General features: G+C 40.5%; 1 protein-coding gene across 10 annotated transcripts in view; it reads right to left on the reverse strand.

The window, feature by feature from the left end:
* Window positions 1-625: 625 nt before the first annotated feature.
* The window catches only part of RALGPS2 (Ral GEF with PH domain and SH3 binding motif 2), a 109,339-nt gene continuing 90,398 nt past the window's right edge, over window positions 626-19,566 (reverse strand). For 8 of the 10 annotated variants that reach the window (XM_040072309.2, XM_040072306.2, XM_040072310.2 and 5 more), the window contains exons 14-20: window positions 18,270-18,324; window positions 14,963-15,040; window positions 13,308-13,413; window positions 12,469-12,561; window positions 5,385-5,490; window positions 4,094-4,185; window positions 626-2,259 (exon numbers count right to left, since the gene is read on the reverse strand). In XM_040072309.2, coding sequence (XP_039928243.1) covers window positions 2,230-2,259; window positions 4,094-4,185; window positions 5,385-5,490; window positions 12,469-12,561; window positions 13,308-13,413; window positions 14,963-15,040; window positions 18,270-18,324 — 560 coding nt within the window. In that variant the 3' untranslated portion in view covers window positions 626-2,229. The remainder of the gene's footprint in view (window positions 2,260-4,093; window positions 4,186-5,384; window positions 5,491-12,468; window positions 12,562-13,307; window positions 13,414-14,962; window positions 15,041-18,269; window positions 18,325-19,566) is intronic. The other 2 variants (XM_040072312.2, XM_040072313.2) reach the window with 1 other exon arrangement.

A 19,566-nucleotide genomic window follows, 5' to 3' on the forward strand; every position in this document is an offset into this window, starting at 1 on the left:
AGGCTATTATCCACAACACTTAAATAAAGGGTTAAAAAAACCCCAAACAAACAGTCATTGATAAGAAACACACATTAAGTAAGTTTTAAAACGGAAAAAAAACCCCCTCAAGTTGTGCAAAGTCCACTAAGTAACACTGCTGGCTGTGAGGATGTTGTCTCTACATCCAACCAGGGGAAACTTGGGAGATGTGTGAATTGCTGGGGGATTCAGCACAAGCAACCCCTTCCCAAAACTCATGGCTTCAGAACAGGCTAGTCATTCCCCAGACAAAAAACAGCAACAAAAGAACTGCAAGGGGAGCCAAATTCTCATAGTCCTTGTGGTGCAATTCCAACAGAAGCATCCTTCTACTGTTTGTCTTTCTACCAAGAGCCAATTCAGAACAATCCCTGGAAACATAAACCACCCTATTACCCTTCACATCACCAAGTGCTTGGGGGTTTTGTGTTTTGCTTACTGTGAGACTGGATTATCCTCCTTTTTGCCTGCCAGAAATCAAAAATTAATCGTTTCCATTACGCGATTAATTTGACTCTGGAAAAAAAACCCAAACCCTCAAATGTGAATTTATAGGCTTCTACTCAGATGCAATAAACAAACTATACATTTTCAAAATAACAACTACTAGTAGAAACCTTTATTAGATAGTCAGAGAACTCTGAAACAGACTGGTAGGTAGCTTGTTTCTGTTTAAAAAGGCGAATTCATGGTGGAATCTGCAAGCATATTTACGGTCACTAAACCACAATGTCAATGGAACAGTTACTACTTTTTCACAGACTTCAAAGTTCCAATATCAGAGTCATATTTTGGACAATATTTCCTTGCTTTACAAAGATCATATTTTTGAAGATTAAAGAAAGACCAATCATCCAGGAAACTAGGTGACGTCAAGGAAACCCCAATAAAGCAAGAATCAAAGTCTTAAGCATCAAACACACACATAAAGCACAGCTCCCTTTTTACAACCATTATGTTTTTCTCTGTGAGTAATTTCAGTGACCAAGAATGATTCCTGTCAAGGATGGAATTTGGATGGCCCCACACCTTTTCTCTCCTTAGGTAATCCTACCTTCAAATAAATTAGTTAATCGTCCGAAGATCAAAAGAGCTTCTGTATGTAAGGTCTGCTTTAGGCCACGTTATCAACACCACACAACGTCAACTACTTTGACCAAGAGACAGATACTAAAATCAATTATTGCCAAATGAGAACATGAAAGCTTGAAATTGTGCCTCTATCTTTTTAAAATGTCCATCTGAAGTGATATTATGGAACACCACACACTAACAGTGGTCCCTAACTGATAATTAGCAGATACCCAAAGTCAAACACCTCCGTGAGCTGTACCCAGGTGTTGGTGTTTTGTCACTCAGCTTTCCTGTGTAGCAGAGTCACAGGCATAGAAACGTGGGACAAAACCACGCAGTTCTGACCCAACAGCGCTTTCAGTTTTGTCTCATACACACCCCCCACCCCGACTGCCCACAGCACGTGTTTTTAACCAGGAATTAGGTCAAGACGTACCAAACCGACTTTTGGCTCAGCCTCTGGGCCACGGTGGGAGTCTGGCTCCCATACAGGACCAAGGTTTGCAAGCTCAGTGCTGCTCTGAACTTGCAGTTGTGTTACATTTCTTATACTTGTAGGTCTGAGAGAAATAACACTGCTCCAGGCTACGTGCGCCTGGGACAAGCTCCCCTCCAGCACTCCTGGTACAGCCTAAACAACACCTCCAGAACATGTAGTACCTTTCACCTGGCTCACACACAGCTTTTGATACAACTCATAAATACCAGTTTACCTGTTTCCTTAAGAATGCCTAAAAAGGTGAGTCATTTTCAAAATTAGTATAAAGTTAAAAGAAACTCAAAACTAGCTACAATCTATTTAACTCAAGCACAGCACCGCCAGAAGTTTCACACACACTATTTGGTGTTTCACGTTGTTTTTCCTTTCACTCTTTAAGGCAGTGGTTTCCACAGGTCAGTTCTGAGAACATAACGAAGCATGGTCCATGGCAATTCATGTTGCAAGTCCATTTTTAATTTGGGGGACTCCACTCCCCAACCATTAGTGGTTTTGTTCAGGGCTCCAGAGTTCAGAGGTCGAGTTGACAGGTTCTGTTCTGGCACAGAATACAGCTGGCACGTTTTTCATCAGGACCTTGTTCTCAATTATGAGATGGTTCAACTTGTCCTTTTTTATTGTTTTGAATTTGCCTGTTATTCAAAGGTCATCAAGTTGGCAGGAACCTGAAAATAAAAATATAAATGACTGAAGAATTTACTTCAGATAGTTGCTACTTGCATTTAACTACTTCACAGACTAGACACCTTGTTGAAATGCACATCATTCTGTCTTCAAAAAAGGGGAGAAGGAATGCAACCAGCATCCAGCAGTAAAAATATACTCAGAGCTGTAGAAACCCCAGGTATAGGAAAAATATTAAACTGCTGTGAGGCTTATAATTTTCTTATACGGCTGTAGAACTTCCCAATTTTGATTTAAGGTTAGTTTCTGACATTTAAGATTTAAGTTGTCAGCAAAACAACACGAACATGATAAACATGGGCAACTTTAACATGTCCAGCTCTAGTAGACAAAGAGAACCCTCTCACCTGAGCCTCAGCTAGAGAGTTCTTGCCACACAGATCAGATTTATGTGGTCTTTTTAAGACAGATTTAAAAAAAAAAAAAAAAAAAAAAAAGGCATAAACACTTGTTTTCCCATAGCAAACCCGAATGCCTATTGCAGATATCACTCCCTTTCATGAAGATTAAAGCTAATGTTTGCAATACATTATTTATATCCCCATTTTCTCAGCATCAGGAATCTGTCTGACAGCAACATCTCTCGTTTGGTCTGGTTATTAAAGAGCCACCACATTCCTGAAGACTGCCAATAAAGAGTCAGTTTGCTCAGACACAAATCAAACATCTCCTGCTTTGCATTTATCATTTACCTGTAGAAGAAAGAATGCTCGACTGGGCTAAAGCTGCACCATTAAAATCACAAATGGTATCTATTAAAATGGTTCTTACTATTATTCAGCTATTATTATTAAACAGACTAGGTGTGTGTATTCCATTGAAAACACATTTAAACATCCATTTTTTCTCAGGCAGTCACACTGTAAACAGTAATAAACAGTATTGCCAACCGTACTGAACCAGAGCTGTCTTCAGAGGACAGTTGTTCACCTCTTACTTGCAAGCTTTTTGCCACTATTTGCTACTATTTCCACTTTCTCCAGCCAGGAACACAATTTCTCTCCTTTACGCTGTCTCAAATACCTTCACAGGAGCTTCTGCAACTCTCCTTACTTCTCAAGATCTCTCTCAGAGGCAGAATTGAACAAGAAAGCACAGGAGAATTTGGAAAAGCCTTTTTGTTTCCCCATGAAATTCATTAGGATTTCTGCCCTGGGAACTCCATAAACAAATGTGTGAAGAGAAGGAAGAGTTCAGGGAGACAAAGTAACTTAAAAAGGATTTTGCTGATGAAAAAAGGTCAGTAAGAATTTATGAGAACAGCATTTAATAGGGGTTGGAGCAGTCTTATCTTCCTTTTTGATCCATGGAAAATGCTACTTTTGCTTTCAAAGACTGGAAAACGTACCAAGGGCTAAGCTACTGTCTATACACTTTAGGAATACAAAATACATACACACACCAGAAAACAAGTATGTCCATGCCCTGAAATAAAAAAAGGCATTTCAGGAGAGTTATCTGGAATTGATATTGAATGCTGCAGTTCACAGCTTTTTAAAATAATTGTGCAATAGCCTTTTTCCAATGGGCAAGACAAAAATACAGCCACTCAGACAGACATTTTAGAGCATTCCTTGCATCCCTCCAACTGCTTTAAATTAGTCTCCAGGCAGCCCCAAATCTTTCTTCCTTACCCCAGAAGCTCTGAGGACTTGTTTGCAAAGGGCCAAACAGAAAATCCAGGGTGAATCAGGACGTGAAAGGGGTGGAGAGGCTGCTCAGAGAGCACACGAAGCCCTCAGTGACAGCTTGGCCAGTTTGGAGATCAGCTCTGAGCTCTTAGAGGCTCATTCCTTTTCATTCTCTTGCTCTCACCTGTTGTCTGTTGCTTTGGCAGGCAGCACTCAGGTGTTTAAACCAGGTGTTTGCGTTCATTCTGTTTCCAGCTTGGAATTTATAAGAATTTCCTAAGAAAGAGGAAAAAAAAACCAACCCGATGAAGAAACGTAAACAATGCTTCTTTTTAAACACTTAAATCCTACCTATATTCAAGTACCTCTAAACAGAAATGTTATGAGAAGATTTACTAATAGATGGTCCATATAACTTTACTGTTTGTCTGGAGTAGGTGCAATTACTTGACCTGTTGAAGTTTCAGCTTGCCTCTCTTCCTTTCCAGCATTCTAGATTTCAGCTAATGCCCGTGCCAACAAGGAAAGAACAAAACATCCCCCAAAACAAAAGGGGTTTTATTCACTGCCATTACTGGAATTTGTTTATAATATCATTATTTTTTTTAATGAAGTGCAAGATATCACTGAAATGCACCCTGGAAAGCTACATTGGAAAATATCTGAAAAACACTCCTAAATGTATTGATACATTTCAGAGCAGTATTTTCAGTGGCTGGAGCTACACAGCGCTTGTTTGGGTTCAGGAAGGTCAAGTGTTACAAAAACATTTCAGACTGCTGTTGCAGAGTTTAAACTGACAAGCACTCACAATTTATACCTTATATCAGTGGTGCTAGGAGAGATGTTTGGAAATAAAAGGTACTAAGACTTGAAGCAGGCAAAGTAATAAATAATTTTAAGCTCCTTTATCAGAATTTCTAATAATGGTCTTTCTGCACAATTTGAAGTGCTATGGAAAAGTAATATTTTCTTCAGAGTTTTAGCTGAAAGCAGGCACTGTGTTGGAGTAATGGGCATCCACAGGCTTCTCCACAAAACAGACAAGATCTCTGAAGGCTTTTTCCTGGTAATAGCACTACATTTGAACAGATGGTTTGGGGTTTGGTTTTCATTTGGAGAGAAGGGACTGCTCAACCACCCAGCGTTAGCGGAATCTTTTTTTTTTTGTTACTTACATTTTCACACATGTGAAAATGCCTCGAAGTGTTCTAAATATGGTTTAAAAGAATACAGATGAAAACTTCCAATTAAAAACACATCTGGGGTTGTTAAGAGTTTGGAGAGTTCTTACAACTCACTGAAGACTAAGGATTCTCCATGGGTTATTGTTCCCACAGCTCTCTACAGGCAAAGATGACATGCTGGAGAGCAGCTGAAACTGGAGGGATGTCCCCTTTCACTTGCTCCTTTAGCTGCTGACAAATGAGCTCAGCAAAGAAAATGTTTATTCTGGGAATCAGAGCACTGCTTACCCTTCTCAGAATCAGTCAGTAAGAAGAGATCTGGATGCTCAGGGTCGTCTGCCATCATCACCATCCAGCCCACCACCGAGACGCTCTTACTCGGCGTGGACTTGAACTGCAAATACAAACGAGATTTGAGCTGCAATTAAACAAGAGATCTGCACAGAACAAGTACCCAGCAGGGCAGCTCCTCCCAATGGCACTGGTAAAGACTGGGCAACTTCAAAGGAAGCAGAGCACCTCACAAGATTAAGAAAATTAACAAAGGCTGTATGCAATCAGTGAAAACGGAACTTAAGACAATGAATGACATTCAAAACAAATGAAAAGGAATTTCACAACCTGCAAAAGCTTGTTAGACATCTAATCTGCACTGCATGATTACAGCAGCAATCCCCACCACATTAGTGCATATTTGAACACACAGTTCAAAGTGTATTAATAAATGCAAAACTATTCCCTCCACTGTTCACAAGCAGGAGAAGAGAACTTGCCTGTGTTCTAACTATTCACAATTAGCATGCAGTAATTATTACAGTACTCTGTAATTACACATAACTTGAGTCCTGGGGACAAGATGACACAACTGTAATTGTAACTGTGTAATTAAATATGATGACCCGATGAAATAAATGGATCAAGAGAGGATGCAAATGCATTAAACAAGTGCCCAGAAGTAGGCAGTCATGCTCATTTATCACCAAGATGTTGAAAATGATGGTGTTTTCCTGTTCCAGGTGTTATTCACGGACTGACAGGTGACTTAGGCCTAAGCACTTGTCTGCTACACCAGTCCCTCTCCTGACAGCTCCTTGACCCCACTGGTTTTCATTCACCTGCTCACAGTACTATTTTATTCTCATGCTTCTCTCAGTTCCAGGCTCTACTCACCCATTCAACCCAACTTATCTCCAAACCATAAGCTTCCTTTCTCCTGGCCCTCTTTTTCACCTATTAGCAGCCCCACCCAATTCACTTCTCCTTGCTCAGGCAGTCCCAGCCACGCCCCAACTCCTCATTCATTCAGTTTCTCCCACGTCTTCGGCTGCCAAGTCTCCTCTTCCCATGTTCTTCTTGGGTCCAACAGAGACTTCTCCATCAATCCCTGCACTCCCACCCCTGCAGTGCTTTACTTCTCTGCCCAGAAAGTCTAACTCTGGAATATGCTCATCCTCATCAGATGCATCTTCCTCCTATCCTGTGAATCCTTATTCCAACCTCTTACTAGCACAGCAATTTTGATCTCTCTTTAATTACATTATTGGAAACAATAAAACATCCTTGAGATCATCTTGGCTTTAAGTCACTCGAATTAATCTACAGTTCTAGAATACTTTCATCCTTCATGCTAATGCCACAAGGCAGATACACAACATTAAGCACCAAGTTACTTTTGTTTCATTTTAGAACTGTTGCTTTAGTATTACAATCCTGGAACTCTGGTTCAACCAAGGAAAGAATTACTGGTAGTAAGTTTGAAGGTATCATGAGCAAAGAAGTTTATAAGAATGTTCTCTGCATGGGAATACATTTGCTTTATAAATAAAATTCCACTGCAAGTCTGATGTCTTTTATTCTCATTTCTGCCACAGATTGACTGAAAACCTGGAAAGTCACAGAATCATCATGAAATCACAGAATGTTTTGGGTTGGAAAGGACATTAAAGATCATCTCATTCAATCCCTCTGCCACAAGCAGGGACATCTTCCCCTAGTTCAGGCTACTCCAAGCCCCATCCAGTCTGGCCTTGAACACTTCCAGGGATCCAGGGGCAGCCACAGCTTCTCTGGACACCCTGTGCCAGGGCTTTACCTCTCTCACAGGGAGGAATTTCTCCCTAATATCCCATCTAACTCTGTTTTTTGTCAGTTTGAAGCCATTGTCCAGGTAAGTTTATCTGTCTGGGACTTGCACAACTGGCTACATTTTAAACCCTGGTTTAAAATCCATTAGAACTTGGAATGAACAAATGTTAGACCTGTAGCTGAAAGCAAAAGCATTTAAACCAAGTTCAAAGTAGATTAAGAGTCCAGGCTCTTTGTATACACACGCTAAAGTTAAGTCACTCACAGAGGGGAACGGATGTGGTAAAGCCTCAAAAGAGGAGGTAAATGATAAAGCTCTATCAGAAAAGACTTCATTACAGTGAGGGCTGTAACTCCTTTTCAAACAGAAACAGAAATTTCTTTGAGAAGGCAGTAAGTAATGTTAGTCTGCAGTGAATATTAAGGCACTTTATCTGAAAGAAGTAATAAAGACGAGGAAAGGGAATAAAGTTAAGGATATAGCTCATGAGTTCTTTAGAAAAAAGGAAGTGTATATAAAGGATTTGTTACAGACTCACTGACAACATTGCCTCAAAAAGTATGATGGCACAACAATTAAAAGGGATCTGCAAAATGTAAACTTCCAAGTAGTCCTAAAGCATTAACAGGTCCTTCTCACAAAGATGAGTCACAAAGCAGTTTTAATGGATTACAGATCAAAATGTACTTCTTGAACAACACTTATTTCTAGAGTTTCATGGCAACAACACATTGGGCTTTCCCATCTTACCTGTATATCCCTGGGGGTATCCAGTGTGACACCCCCATCCAATCCAAACTGCTAGAGCTCCTTGCCTTTTCTTTTCACTCAAACACACCAGTTCATCATGGTGCTTCTCCATCAAATGAAAAGCTCCACACCAGGAAAGTGTTTCCTGCCAGCATCAATCCGTCATCACGTGAAACACGTGTCAGCCTTCCATCCCCGTGCTCAGCTGGATTTGTATCCCATGTTTACACAGTCCCCCAGGGCAGCTCATTCTCTGCTGATGCACAGAGCCTTGCTAACAGCAAGTCTGCTTTGTTAACATGAAGGGAATGAAAGCTTCATTGTAATTTAATGTTCCTGGTTCCTATTTGCTTTTTGTAATACAGGCCACTGGAATGACTCTTATTATGCACATGGAAAACTGCACAGCTCTGGCACTAGGCTTCACATAATTCATTGTTGCTGTTGTTGTTCTGAGCTCAAAGGCTTTCATAAGTAAATCTTTGAATCAAAAACTCTGAATTAATCTGTGAACAGACTTTTCACTCCATCATTTTGGCACCTACAAATCTCCTCCTCCACATCTCTGGCTTTATAATACCCAGATAATTTTCTCAGTGCCTGAACATCCTTCCCAGAACGACTGCATTCTTCATCAGGGCATTCCAGTGAAAGTGCCTGAGCCACAAGTACCAAGTTTTCTAGACTATAAATAAATCGATCTAATTTTGATTATAGCATGCTCTGGAAGGCTTAGAACTAACCAGGGTTTGTGCTCAAGCATGAAGCAGAAAAAGTCTCTGCTGTTTCCAAGTACCCACAAACACAGAGAAATCTCTGGTGCATGCTATGCTGTCACAGAAATTGGCAAGGCTCTCAGTCCAATCACTATAAAGTGTCTTCACATTTTTCAAGGTGCTTATTTTAAGTCTAAGTTCAAGTGACCATTCTTACTGTGTTTTCTAAACATGCACAAATGCTATGGTTTTCACAGAGGCTTCTCTGCGAGTTCCATTTCAGCATACAAGATAAAGCTATTGTGCACACACATTCCTCTCAGATTGTGCTGCAGTACATCTCTGGGCTCTCAAGTCCACAGACTCATCTATAGACAATTCTCCATTACTGCAATAATAACTGGAACCTGTTCACTATTCACTCCTTGGCTTTTGACCACAGGCAGGAGAAGAGCTGGCTTGTCTGTGTCTAAAAAGGAGAGGATTTCTTGCCCCTTTTGCTGAAATTACTCTGGGATTTTTATGAGGTAATTTTCCAAAGAGGCTGGCTATTATAAGCCTGGAAGAGCTTCGAGTGTCGGTGCATTCCAAGCTGCCTGGAGCAATTGCAGCAGCAGAATGGTCAAAAGCATGCCTGTAATCAAGACACGTTTACCATGAGAGCTCCAGCCAGGAAACTTTATATAGCAGACTGACTCTTTTGTTGCCAGCGCTCCTTTCCATGTCACAGAGGGCTTGAGAAAGGAAGCAGAAAAGACAGATGTTTAAATGGCTCCAGAAGATGCTTGGAATATTTTGCTGAGGTAAATCTCCAATGTATCAACCTTTGAAAAAGAAACCTGCTTCAAAGTAGATGGCATCATCCTTCTTATCTGGGAAGTAAAAACCCCCAAAGTCTAAATCTAGCCTTGGATCTCTTCATTTTGCAGAGTGAACCTCCTGGGAATATCACTGGACAGTATTTGGAGCATTTACTCATGCTCAGGGATGATTGACCATCTGCACTTCATTCTCTCCTGATTAACTTTTCCTGAAAATGCAACCAAACGTGAACTGAAGCAAGACCCTTGACAAGTCATCTCCACAGACTCCAGAACCAAAGCTGAGGCTCTGACAACAACTCTGTAGCGAAATGGATGGAAACCTGAGCCATCAATAGCCAGGCTCTAAAGTACAACTTAGAGCAGCCGAACAAGTTACTGACCACCTACCATGAGGCTGTTTAATGAACTGGAATCCCTCAACCAATCCCTCAACCTCAACAGCAGTTACCAGGTTGTCCACCCTGATTTCAACACAAAGGTCATGCTCTGGGTCATAACAACCTCTGAAGCAGAGGTTTGCTGTGACTACTCACTGCAAAAGACAACCCAAACTGTAGTAAATAGCTATTACAATGTAGTAACCTCGACTGCACCTGGGAAACCAAATCAGAGGCTGAGCTCCACAATAGGCTTGGCATCCACAGACAGAACAGAGCCTGTTTGCTGCCCTAAAAAGCTGAAAGCAAGACATGAGCTGTGTACAGCCAAATCCAAGGTTGTGCTGGACAGTTCAGTCCAACTTCACAGAGCCAACTATTAAAAAGAAATTCATGTTCTTCAGCAGTCATTGCTTTTAACTACCACTCCTTCCTTTGCCCAGGAATTTCCTTGCCCAAATACTCTCAGTATCTGCAAGCCACGAGGCTGATGGGCTCCTAATGGGAAATCCTGCAAGCGCCCTGGGCTCCAACCTCCTCCCCTCTCTGCAAACTCCCTCATTGGTTTGCTGGGACATCCTTGGACAAAGACACACGAGCACACAAGCATGTGAGACAGATTTTGGCCTCTTAAGCCTCTGTTCACCAGCAGCTTAGATACTGTAGGTGTCACAAGCTATCAGTGACTTGGGGAATATCAGAAGTCAATTCAAGAGGTTTAGAATGGATGTGTTATTTCTAAGCAAAGTAAAGGCTTTTGCAAGAACAGATAGTCAGAAGGATCAGGTACCAGACTGCTTACCTTTCTCCTTCATTTACTTTTGCTAAAAAAGGGCAAGACTATTTAAATTATTGAAATCGTTACTCTGAAGGAAATGCATGAACAATGCAAATTCCATGTATGTAATTTCCAATCAATTTAACTCCTTGCTAAGTAATTTTTTCAAGTTCTCTAAACCTGCATGCTATTTAGATTGTTTTAAAATGCTAACACAGAAGAGTGAAAAAGCTTCTGAATGAACAGATACAAGCCTGGTAAAGTCCTCCACAATTTTGTAAAGAACAGTGAACCAGGGAGATTTACAAATACATATTCTATTCCTAAAAGAAAACAAAATGCAATTTTGGCACAAAGCCTGAAGGAATCACAGCAGTAACAGGAACACAAAGTCTGACATTACCACAAAAATTTCTTTTCCATTTCTCAATGTTTCCAGAAAAAACAGGCAACTAGCTGTGAGTGACATAATGCCAGCACAAGCTCTCTCCTGGTTCCTTCTTTTTTCTTAATACTTTGCATTTCTACTCATAATAGCTTACAAGTCTGCTCTTCCCTTTTAATGAGGTGGAATCCTTCCCCAAAATTTTCACTGAAGCCAGAAACAAATGCATCCAAACACACACACTTCTCCCAAGACACCCAGAAGAGAGAAGGATTGGCTGAAGAACCTTTAGCTTGGGCTAGACAAATTAAGTAGGATCAGTTTCAATCTTACCTATGCAAAGCTAGTAGGGGTAGATGACAAGAAACCATATGAATAGTTCTCAAAGTAATTAGCTTTTGTTAGATTCTTTGAGTATTACAACACTGTTTCCTAATGAACTTCCAAATAAAAGCGGGAAATAATCTCTTAGATTAAGAGAACTGTATACACAAACTTTCCACACAGCAGCTTCAAATATCCAGGAGCCTGGATGTTTGAACCAGAAATGTTAAGCTTCGAATCTCTACCCTCTGCACATAAAAACGTTAGGATAAGAAAACAGCATTTTTGCACCAAAGAGAAAGTCCCCTCTACAAGGATTCCAAAAGCACAACTCAGATTGCAAAATCCCATAAGCTCTACGCAAAGCAAATGTTCTACAGTGACAGCTGTCATAAATTAACCTGAAACACCTGCCAAGGCACCCAAGTAATGACCCCGAGGAGTGAGTGAACTCAGATTCAAGTACCCCAATTTGACCCAAAATTTCTTAAGAGAATCATTATAATTAATCAGGGAGATCAAACAGGAACAACGCACGTTTTAACATCCGTGGGACAGGGACAGAAAATCCTCTTGCTCCTTCCCCACACGAGCAAAGCATTCCCAGCTTCTTTCAGATCGTGCTGCAGCAAATAAAAGGAACCCCAGCACCATCTGACATGAAGTGTTTGGTACTCCACTGCAGCTAATGGATTGCACAGAAACACCAAATGGTCCAATTTAGCCACATAGCTGGAATTAGTGCATGTTTAATTGCTGTATCTTGTGACTGCTCAGTTTCTCCTCATCGGTGCTTGTTTGGACTTTAAACCACGACAAACTGCTGCAAGACTCAAATCATCCAGACAGAACTTCTGCCTCAGAGAACAGACAGACCAATGATACAGCTCCTTTCCTAAAAGACCAGCAAAGTCAGAGACACAAGGCAGATGCAAAGCAGATGTTCTTGGTGTAGCACACAAATGTAAATGATATTTCCCTGGGGTATATCCATATGAGGTGACTGACTGACTGGGAGACAGGATAGTGCTGACCAGGAATCAGGCAAGGCCTGAACTACTCTCAGTGTTTACATCAGGAAATCCCATTTTAGTTTTGGCAGGTGATGCTGGAACATGCCTGGTTCACATACATGTTTTCTCTCTGCAGCCTTCAGGGACTTTGCAGCGTAGTAGTACAGTTGGGTTCCACACAGTGCCACCCAGTATTTCGTCCAAGATGCTACCTGGAGAGAAAATAAAAAAATATAAAATAAACAAACCCAAAAGAGCAATGGATAAATGAAATGCTTCATAGCACTGAGCTGTGAAAGAGGAGGCACCATCCTGCAAGATCATGAGAGCACTGACTGTCCAGCCAAGCATCAGCCACGTTTCCAAAGCTGCTGTTTGTTACTCATGCAGGCCTATGAAGGCATGAAAACTCCAGAAAGCAGAAAGAACGTGTGCCTTTCCTCTCTAACCTGAGAAAAATGTTCTGCACCGTGCTCTATACTTCCTGCAATCCCTACAGAACACTTTGTGGAGGCAGAGTCCCTTTCCTTTTCCATCTTAGGTGCTGCCATAAGGTATCCCCCACTGTCCTGAACATGTATTTTGATTTATAATTTATCATCAAGTATTTGCAATGCAAACGCTAAGGGATATCCTCTAGTAATAGATTGCTGGGATTTACCTACTGTTAAGGAAGGCAAAACATGATTCTCTCCATTTTAAAGTCATCAGTAATTGCAGAAAATTTTATGCAGCATTCTCTTCTCTTCTACTTCCTAGATTGTGTATAGCCTTACAAACCGAATAAATGCACCAAAGAGAAGAATGGAAACTCTGGCAATGACCCTAAATCCTAATCAGCACGGCAGAGGAGGTCTCAGACACATGAACTAGTTGCCCAATGGCCATTTTAATGTATTTATAACTGGGCAAAGGAGAAGGTGAGAAAATTAATTTATTAAAAAAAAAATAATCTTACTGTAGGTTTTTTGCCTTCTTTCAACAAAGTCTTCCTCCTGAGAACACCTTGAATAGTAACTGCTCCTGGATACAAATGAACAGCCAAATCTTCAGATTCTAGGGAGCTGAAAGGAGCACGTGAAGAGTCGTGTGAAAAAATACTTTTCCTAAAGTAATTTTCCAACTATTACCAGAAGCTAATGCAAATACCTTGATTGTAATTTGAAAATGTCAACTTTCTATTTATTTGACTTCATTGTGGAAAAAGACTTTGGCTGTTACAAGGAATTGCTGTTGTGGAAATAACACTCGCAAGCAAAAGTGATCAGAAAAATTAATTAGCCAAGCAGGTAACCCTTAATTAAAAAAATTAAAACTCAAAACACAACTGAAAGACAAGAACAATTCATTTTAAACAGCACATGTTTGAAGTACATTGGTACAGTTGCTGTACATGTTAAACCTCTCCTTCAGCCCTCGCAGGAAAAGATCTGACTATTTTGGTTAGAAACACCAGAACCATTAGCACATCAAAACCAAAGCACAGCTCAAACATGCACAATCCTTAAATTATCTGAAAGCAAGGAGAGTGGGCAGGAGCAGGAATAAAGAGTAGAAACCCAAACCAGAGCTTTAAGGTGCTTTAATGCAACTGGTGCCCTACTGATCATCTGCCCTACGAAGGATTGGGGAGCAATGGGCTGAAACAAAGGCCAGGTACAGCACTGAGAAAAGAAAACCCAGCTTGATTAAAATTACAAAGCTGACCGGCTTCAAAAACATTTCCAATCAGAGCAAAGTTACACCAGGAATCATTTCAGTAAATGTCAGCCAGAGCATGTAACTAAAGTGCTGAACCCAGCAGCTTTCTAGAAAAGCCAAGAGATTGCACAGCACCCAAAAAACATTGTGAAGGGAGCCAGGATTTGCTGTTTCATCCATCCCAAGTCCAAAGTAAACTGGAAGTGTGGCAAACACTTTCACTGCAGCACCTACTGAGGATGATGGTATGGAGACAATTTTGGACACTGACAGATGTGAACAAGGGTTTAACTCAGTGAGACAACGCTTGCTTCTTAACATGACAGAGGTTTCACAGTTAATGGCAATTTCTTTCCCAACTACAGTGACACAGCTGGAGACAGACTCTGTATCCATGAGGAATGAGAATAATCAGTTATTGTTATATGTTACTCTGTCAGCTTGCAAATACTACGTATATTAAATTGGGGCACTTTGAATGTGTTACTCATTTTAGGAGTCTCTCTGATTTCAGGGAAGACGAGCAAAGAAATTCAGTACAGAACTGCCAGCAAAGAAAACACCTGGAATGCCATCCATTAGCACCAGGAGCAGCTTTGTTTCCTTGTGAGAACTACCAGCACTGCTCCAAGTGGCAGGCAGATCAAAAGCTACCCTGGCAAAATATCTTTAAGCCTTGATAGAAGAGGTTCAGAATTTGGATTTGCAGACTGAAATGAACAGTTCTTATGCTGATATAGAGTAAGTCATTGAAGGGAAAAGTTTTAAGTCTGAAGAAAAAGGTCTCTACCTTTATTTTGACACATAAGTTAGAGAGGTAACATCAGAAAACACCCACTTAATTATTAAACCAAACCAAATCACCAACAGCAGAGGGAAGGTTTGACACCTCTGTGTGCAGTGGGATTGTACCTGCTGGCCTTCATGTGGCCTCGATGGCCATTTCGTGACACTCTTGTCCCCGGACCGAGAGAATGGTACAACCTGTTCCTGTTGGATTCCATTATAAATTGTATGTATTACATATACTTTCATTCACACAAACAGCACGACTGCTACAACAGCACAGAACTTCTGTGTGCAAATCGCAAAGCCACTCTTTCCACGCAAGAAAAAGCGAATCATTTTTGTTAGAAAAATGCATGCAGGAGTAAATAATACGGTTTTCAATTTCATCAGATATTCTCTTTGTCAGAACTCACAATACTGAAGTGTTTTACTGGCACTGAAGAATAACACATTTTTAGTACAAGGTCTGCATTTAGCTTAGACTAAATAAGTGTAAAGGAACCATATTGATAAAACTTATCTTGAAATCTGACTTTAGATGTTACTACAAAAACTTTCAGCTTGTATGATATGAAAACACACAAGCTGCTGGGCTGAAAGGAACCACGAGCTCTGTCAAAATACACTGTTTAAAGTCCTGTTGTGCTAACTAACATTGAAATCAGCTCAGCAATATTTCAATTTTCCAATTCATCGACACTGTACACTTTACCTGTAAGCTCCACATTTTAAAATCCTTTACCTGATCCATACTGTTCTCCCTATTCAGGAATTGTGCCCCAGACCAGCTTTCTGAACACTGCTTTGCTCCACTAAACCTTGTTTTTCTGAATCAGATCCCCTTAATCAACTGAATTTAAGGCAACATTAGCACTGTTGAGGCACTTTGTCCTCATGTCCTGTTTTTCTAATCCATTTTTGTAGTTGCTTGTGTTCTGTTGAAAGACTGAAGATCAGCAATTCTGTGGGAGCAGGCAGTTAAGTACAAGCCTTATTATCAAAAAGATATTAATGAATCGCCATCTACTAACCCGTTCCACAATTTGCCATCATTTGTTTCTCAACATAACAGATATCTCTGAACTTATGAATTGCTTTTTAGAACACATTCAAGATATAGGTAGATAAAACAATAAAGAGAAAAGTAATATGAACTGATTATTTTTATACAGATATATTTGGCATGCAAATTAGTATGTTTTCTTCTTACCTTTCACCTTGGGGGTTTTTTGAATAACAAGGAGGCTACCACTCTTGGAATCCTGCTATTTCAGGGAAATTGATTCAGAGACACTCAGGATGACAACCAGTGAGACTGAAGTGTCACTTATTACACTGCCCTTAACAGGATATAATGTAAGGACTTGCAATTTTAGTCCTTCCAGTAATTTTTGATTGGCCTGAAGGGACACCCCAATGCTGAAAACTCCTTCTCAAGTTTCAAACTAAGATTCTGTTGCACTTAAAAACAATCAGTGGCTCTAGTTCTCATCCCTTCTGCATTCCCCAGCTACAAGCAGAAAGGCCAGGAAAAACAAGAATATATTTTACATTTCCTTCTGTTACTTGAGGAATCTGTGTGTGGAGGAACTGTTTTCTTCCTCTTAAGGCGTATGATGTGGATTAAAACCTTCCTACCCTAAACCACAGAGAAACAGTGAATTCCCACTTGCACTGCATAGAAAATAGTCATTAACACTGCATGTATCCTAATTTTGCCAGAGTTGGTAATTCCAGGCAACTAATGCCTCTCCCTCACTTAAATATCTTCATGAGAAATGGAAACCACTGTGCTTTACTGTACAGACCAAAACCAGAGAGAGACCCTCTCTAGTTATCTTAAATTTTGACACTTGCATGCCAGTGTATTACCTACTCAATTTTAAACCATGCCTCACCTTATAAACCAAGGATCAGGCTCAGGGTTGCTGCAGATCTCCAGGAATTTCACACATGCTGTTGGGAATGTCTGTAAGGAACCCTATCCCTCTCCCTGGAAGCAGGCAAGGGAACTCACCCTGAAACATCTGAAACCTCCAACAGGGCTCCCAAAAGCTCTCTCGGGAGAGAGGGAAGTACAGAAGGCAAGTGGAATTTGGAGGATGAATCTTCTGTCTGACACGGAGCAAACCTTTTAACTGGAGGAGCCTGGGGCTGCCAGCTCTCATTAGCACAGGAATGAAAAGCCCCTGCTTTGTCTCAAGTCCACACAACAATTCTGAAAAGTGGTACCATAAGTTTAAACCCAAATTTTGAAGTTTCTTATGCTGCTCTGGGTAAAAACACTCAGTTCACTGTTTTTTTCTAACTTACTGACTTTTTATCTTTGAGAAACAACTTGCTACCAATACACAATCCCTTAAGGCAGCAGAGAAAGAAAAGAAATAAAACCTTTTGAATGTTGTATGTGCTTTGTGATGCAGCCTGCAAGTTAAGAGATTGCCTTTCTGACCCCATTTGTGTTCTCTGCTCATGTGGAATGTTACCTAATGAAATTTTTAAGGGCCTTTCCTCATGTATGGATTCATATTCAAGGCACGAGGCATCCAGGAGTTCACCTTTTGCACTGAGAGATTTTCAAAGACTTCTTCCAAAATTAACACAGAACTTTAACTGCTTCAGGGAGTTCAGTCAGAATATGTTTGTGGTAACAGGTCCCAACTCAAAAGACAAAGTTTATCGACAAAAATTCCTACGAAAAATGTAAAAGCGTGGTAGCAGAAGTCATCCATGGCAACTCTGAAGCTGATGGATTACCTGAAACTGTGTTATAGAAGCAAGCAACGCACTCTATTGTGCTTCTTACTCAGCTGTGGGAAGGTGAATATTCCACCTCTTTCTGTGTTAAGCTACAGCAGTTTGTCTTTTTCCACATTTTCAAATACAACATGAGAACTGGCTGAAGTGGTCAATGCCACCTGAGCACTCGCAGGTGCTGGATAAAGGAACAACTCGTTAATTCTGGACCACAAAGTCAGGCGTTAGCAAGGGGCATTGTTGTGTCTGCCCATGGAACAGCGAAGGGAAAAGAGGATGAGAGGGACAGGAGAGGTGACAATGTCAATGACAAGGGAGCAAAGGGACTGTGAACAGACAAAGTGTCTCAGGGAAAGTGCAACTGAAAATCAGACCGACACAAACAGCACATGTGATATCCACACACATAAAACCTTTGGGGTCTGATGGGTCTCTGGCTGAGCTGCTTAAAGGATGTGTGCACTGAGCAAGCAGCCAAGTAGATAAAAGCCCTATTAACCATCAGTAAGCAGGAGGTGTTTCTCTGCTGCTTTAATAGATCCAGTGAGCTTACTACAGCTTTTTAGTATTCTTACAGGCAGAGCTCTAGTTCAGTAGAAAAAAGCAACATTTTCAGGAGCGAGTGAGAGACTCTAAGTCACAATGTGAATAGAGAAACACAGGTTTTTCTTACCTTTCAAATGCTGGCCTGGAAGTCTCTTCACTGAGTTCAGAACCATCACTGCTACCTAGAGAAAGAGAACAACAAATGATACATTATTTCCTCATCTACAAACCATCTCTGTCAATTGTATCTGAAAGAATCAGAATATGCCAGATTCAGAATATTTAAGACAAAATGTGCAAAAATACTTCAGTAAAAATACAAGGAGAACACTTTGTGATTTGCTTCAGGAATTTCACATAAACTGAGCTGGAGATTGAAGGGATATGGTCTAATTCCACATTAAGAAATTGAAGAAAATGAGCACTAATAAATGGGAACCGTATTTTCAAAATATAAACATCACCCTAAACACAGATTTGTCTGCATTTAGAAAAACAGGTCACTTATTTAAATAATTTCTTATCAAGTCACACACAGTCATGACACAGAGGTGCAAATTCATTGCTGAATCTCCAATACATGATTTGAGAAGCCTTAAACAGCCTTTTAAGTTGTTTAAGGCTGTCCCCCACTTACTCGATCAGATCACAACAGTATTATTTACTTCTGTGCTTTGTAAACTAATCCACAATTATTTTATTTTAAACACTGAAAAAAGAGGAAAATCCCAAATGTCTGATGCATCCACTCGTGGCAGTCCCATAAATAAGACAGTAACTTTACAATTCCAGTAAATCCCATTGGTCTGAAAATGAGTATTTAAATATAGATACAAGGTAGGTGTTATCTGTAATGTTAAAAATCAGTAAATAATTATCAATAGAGATGCTGTTATCAGAAATCAGCAGCCTCTATACTAATTCCAAGCTGTTGCCTTGCTGCTCTTTACCTTTCAGACCAGCCCAGCTGCCCACATGAGCTATTACCCTTGTTCACCACTTCAACCCAACATTTTTGCCTCCAGCTAATCCCAGAGCCTAAATATCAGTGCAATTCAATGTCAGTCAATACTTGAAGCCACCTTTTGGCACACTACCTTGCCACCTTGTTTGCTGTGCTGCCTGAACACCCATATATAAAGGGAAGAAATTATTCACAATTATTTTGAACCAAACCAGAAAACAAATAAAAAAATCTGAATCCATGCTCCTTACTTAAGAGTTCCCTGAGAGAAACAGCAGCTGAAAATGGGAACCCGTAATTTTACACAGAAAATCAGCAGGGTAAAGTGGTGCCCCGAAAAATAACATGCACAAAGTAGGTCTGGATATTCACTGAGTAAACACGGACTAAAGATGGAGGCAATAAAGATTTACACACAGCGGGGGTAATTCCAGCCAAGAGCCATGAAAATCTCAGCATG

This window comes from Hirundo rustica, chromosome 9, assembly GCF_015227805.2.
Source record: "Hirundo rustica isolate bHirRus1 chromosome 9, bHirRus1.pri.v3, whole genome shotgun sequence".
Taxonomy (NCBI): Eukaryota; Metazoa; Chordata; class Aves; order Passeriformes; family Hirundinidae; genus Hirundo; species Hirundo rustica.